Genomic DNA, 5000 nt, shown 5'->3' on the forward strand with positions numbered 1-5000 from the left:
TCCTCCCCATGGACCCCCTCAGTGACTGTATATTAGAGGATATATAAGGATGATAACATTAGATTATATATCAGGAAATAGTCATCAAACCTCTCTCTTCTCTTTCACACACACCACACACACACACACACACACACACACACACACACACACACACACACACACACACACACCGTCTCTGTCTGTGTTCTATGAGGAAGCGGTAATTGGCTGTGTGACCTTACTGTTGTGTTTGTTTGTGTTGGTCCCTGCTGTGAGAGGTCTGATGAGAGTGCGGTCTCAGTGGGGGTGATCACCTTGCCCTCCACCCCTATTAGAACAAACCCTCTAAGCGCTTCAGACATACGTGTAAGACGGAGGTTCTGCGGATGTTAAGCGGGTAAGCGCTTTCAGACATACGTTGTAAGACCGGAGGTTCTGCGGATGTTAAGCGGTAAGCGCTTTCAGACATATGTGTAAGACCGGAGGTTCTGCGGATGTTAAACTGAGGGGCCGTATATCTGAACGACATAACCGGTCATATGGAAGTCCGAATTTAGCCGGTTGTTCTACTACTGCCCCCCTAGTATTTCCTCCAGACATTATGTAAATGTGCTGTGTCTGAACGAAGCGGTAGAACATGCGGTTAAATTTCACACCTAGTGAGGAGGGCGTGTCGGTGACGTTTCTTTCGTGCGTCCATGTGGTTAGATCTGACTTAAATGCCAGTGTTACGATGGAGTGGCATAGTGCAGTCCAGAAAATCTCCGACCTGGAAAGATGCAGACATCACGGAGCTACTGTCCATGAGGGCATACAACATTTTGATAGAACACATGAAGGGAACGGCAAGAGACACGTTGTAGCCTACAACTGCATGGCAAGGCCAAACGAATTCAAAAGACTGAATCACCATAAGCAGAAGGCGCTGAAAAGGCAGTAGCCTACAGTGACGTCGTTTGACGACAATAACAGGAGTATTTTAATAAATTGTTAGCCAACACGGTCGGTTTTTCTGTTCATTGATAGCCTTCTCATGACCTCACTGCTGAGCTCGCTGATATTTGTTGAGCATAAATATGCCTAGAGAAAATGAAAACGAAGAAAACCCAACTTTGTTCCAAGCTCCTTACGTAAATGCAATAGACACATGGGGAGAGGATGCTTTTGGAAAAAATAAACCATGAAAAAACGAACCACTTCACTGGTATGTTAGTATTTTGTTTGTTGCTTAAAAACGTTGTATATGATGGCTACTGAATTGGCTGGTACCATAAAGTTTGTGCATGCTCTCTCTCTCCAACGCAAACCAGATTTTGGGGTTCCATAGCCAAGTAATTCTGCTGTGTAACATTTGAAAACAGATAAATGTGTTTATTCGAAGCACACATACAAATACTGTAGGTCAATTTCAAGTGCGCACTTACGTGACTACTTCAAGTATTAGCCTACGCACAATAGATTTCTCTTCTTTAGCCTACATAATGCATACACTTTGTAAACAAACAGCAGCTGTGACAGCGGCCGCATATATTCTGCGTCATACCTCGCATCTTGTGAACTCTACAAGCCCCCACCCCTCACTCAACAACCACACGGAGATTATTTAATGTGTGTGTATGTCGTTCACACATAGGTCTGTATAAGGTCAGCATAAGGTCCGCAGGTTAGCATCATATCTGAATAATCCGAAGGGTAGGACCTCCGCTCTGACAAACCTCCGCATATACTCCGGAGGTTATATCTGGAAAGCGCTTTCTGACACACAGAGACTGTGTGTGTGTGTGTGTGCATGTGGGTGTGTATGTGGGTGTGTGTGTGTTTCTGAATGTGTCTATATTTCTTTATCTGCATAGTGTGTGTGTGTGTGTGTGTGTGTGTTGGTGTGTGTGTGTGTGTTGGTGTGTGTTTATGTGTGTTTGTGTGCGTGTAACTTTTCAAATGAGCTAGCGTATGTATGACCTCACAGTGCTACTGAGAGGTTGAGATACTCTCATGTGTAAAGATATTTGCACTTGGCCACACAGCTTCTCCTTACTGAAGGGTGACAACTAATCAAACATAACAACCTTCAGCCTCCAGGGTTTTTGTATATGAAGCCCTGATATATTTTCTTTACATTTATGTATTTCATATCTTTCACTTTTAAAAATACAAAAGCCCCCGCTATCTCTTCTTTCCTGTCTTCCTCTCTCTCTCTCTCTCACATCTCTCTCTCTCTCTCTCTCTCTCTCTCTCTCTCTCTCTCTCTCTCTCTTTCTCATCTCTCAATCGCTACCTTTCCTTTACATCTCTCCTTCCCCATACTGCCTAATCCTTCAAACCTCAGCAGTCACCTGGAACTGCGAGAGATAATGCTATTTGTTGTCATTCGTGTGGAGTAATTTTATCACATGCTGATCTAGTTTTATTTTCCCCTGTGATGTCCGTTCGAGAGAATGCGATTGAAGCAGCTTATGAAAGAAAGATACAGAGAGGAGAGAGAGAGAGAGAGAGATAGAAAGAGAGTGTGTGAGAGAGAGATAGAGAAAGTGTGTGTGGGAGAAAGAAAGAGATGTGTGAGAGAGATGTGAGAGAGTGTGTGAGAGAGAGAGATAGATAGAGAGAGAGATGTGAGAGAGTGTGTATGTGTCTGTGATTTGAAGCTGTTTAAATATGTACGGGGAGACTAATGCACTTTCCATCAGGGCACTAAAAAATGGTTACTGGGGCGGTGGAGACACCAGAACACCCCCCCCCCCCACACACCAAAAAAAAAGAAAGTGGTGGAGTCAACGCACAAACCAAACCAAGCCAGAAGCAAACCAAAGCTGCTTGGTTAGGGAAAATACATACAGCGGAGTTAATCACACGCACACACATCACGCACACACACACACACACACACACACACACACACACACACACACACACACACACACACACACAGCAAAAGAGGACAAAGCCAAGGGGTCAAGGCAAGGGCATAAGTTGTCGGGCAGACGTCAGACGTGGACAGAAGAGAGGTGGCGGCATCACGAGGTGGATGTGAGTGTTAGACGACAGCAAACGAGGGGGGCTGAGGAACAGTCGGACGAGGGACAGCAGACGTCCAAGCCAAGAAACAAACAAACAAACAAAAACGAGGACACGTTTGAAAAAAAACAAAAACATCAACAGTGTGACGGGTACCTGATGTAAAAATCAAAATACAAACTTCTCTTCCTTGAGTGCAAATGAAAAAGACAAACAGGGGGAAGAAAGGATAAAAAAGACGTATAAATAGAGCGATAGCATTAAAAAAAAGAAAACAACAAAAAAAAAAAAAAAACAATCAACGCTGTTTCACTTCTTCAACTGAACATTGAACAGCACAACAGATTCACAGAGAGACAGATCAGCGGAGCATTATTCACCATAAACATTTCTCGCCCCAACAGTCACAGTTTTCTTATGTGGCTCAGGAAAAAAACGTGGGCGTCAGAATGTAATCAGACTCATTTGGTGATATGAATGTCTCATCCATGTGACAAAAAAATAACGGCCACCATTTGGAGATGTTATCGAGAGAAACAAAAGGCGTTGATTAGCGAGAAGGAATTAAATGTTGAAATTAATCAGCGTTTGATTTATGAATTGCTGTAACTAGAAGTGATTGGAAGGCAATCAATCAATGTTATGAGCTTTAATTAACTGGCGTCCCTTGGCATGATGGGAAACAAGTAGCTGTAAAAAAGGGCGTTTCAGAACAAGGCGTTAAATGTGCAATTATTAAACCAACGCAGAAATATGCATGCACACACACACACACGCACGCACGCACACACACACACACACACTGTATACACACACAAACACATACACACATGTTGTCTACTGTCTAGACACACAACCACAACCACAAGTGCATCCTCTCTTCCTCTTTCTTGCACACACACACACACACACACACACTCACACACACACACACAGCGCGTACCTTTTCTGTTTGTAAGTCAGCATGGCCTCTGAGATGGGGAACTGGTGAGATACGCTGGCTCCAGCCAGATACTGGTTTACACGGCCATTCACATCGATGTTATCTGCCCGGAGACAAGACCGCAGCAAGACCGCACACAAACATCACAGTCATGGTCACACTCCAGGGGAAATCAACACAAACAGCTTCTAAGTTTATGAGCGCTGATTTATTAGAGCAGGTCATTATGAACAGAATTATCAGCAGGGTTCAATCGTGCAATATTGTTATTATTAACAATGTGTGTATTACACAGTATTATCCACTGTCTGCAATATGGACATGGCTGCTGATTGCTAGTGGTTCTGTATTTCAGTAAAACAAACTATTACCTGATGGATGAAACACTACTCAATCTGTATAAACATTTACCAGCATCTCCAGTATCACACACACACACACACATACATACATACACACACAAACACACACACACACACCTGATGTCGGGGCCTCCAGCCTGCTGAAGGTGTCTCTCCAGCCGGCGTCCATGAAGATGTTGTTGAACTTGCTGTCAAAGGTGGAGATGTATTTGGCCACAGGGTGACATCCTGCCATGACGACACACACACACACAGACACACACAGACACACCACACACACACACACACACACATTCAGTCATTCAGTTAGAACACTGATCAGTCACAGGATATGAATACAGACATTATGCATACTGTGTGAGCACTAGGCATGGGCCAAATTATTCTATTCCGGGAATCAGTTCTTTCAGTTCCCTTTACCTTTACAAATCGTTCGTTTGATTCGTTCCTTCGGTTCCTTCAGTTCCCTAAGTCAAAATATGCTTTAGAACACCGTCTCGGTTGTCTTAAGTCAAATATCCTTTAGAACGCCGTATCTGGTTGTCATATGGTCTGTTACATCATTTATGTAAATATCAAGCTTAATATTAAGCACATATGTGCCTTTTTTCATAAATATACTGAATGGAATGCAGTAAGAATCAAATGGCGTCATCCAAGTTCTAGCGCTGGCAGGCAGGCATGTAAGTAAAGCCAGGCCT

General features: G+C 43.5%; 1 protein-coding gene across 1 annotated transcript in view; it reads right to left on the minus strand.

Annotated features, from left to right (window-relative positions):
* LOC121717989 (phosphofurin acidic cluster sorting protein 2-like) overlaps window positions 1-5000 on the minus strand; it is a 108429-nt gene that overhangs the window by 11231 nt on the left and 92198 nt on the right. Inside the window, exons 27-28 of the mRNA XM_042102715.1 lie at window positions 4417-4527; window positions 3938-4040 (exon numbers count right to left, since the gene is read on the minus strand). Of these exons, the coding sequence (XP_041958649.1) occupies window positions 3938-4040; window positions 4417-4527 (214 nt within the window). The remainder of the gene's footprint in view (window positions 1-3937; window positions 4041-4416; window positions 4528-5000) is intronic.

Source organism: Alosa sapidissima, chromosome 9 (genome assembly GCF_018492685.1).
Source record: "Alosa sapidissima isolate fAloSap1 chromosome 9, fAloSap1.pri, whole genome shotgun sequence".
NCBI lineage: Eukaryota > Metazoa > Chordata > Actinopteri > Clupeiformes > Clupeidae > Alosa > Alosa sapidissima.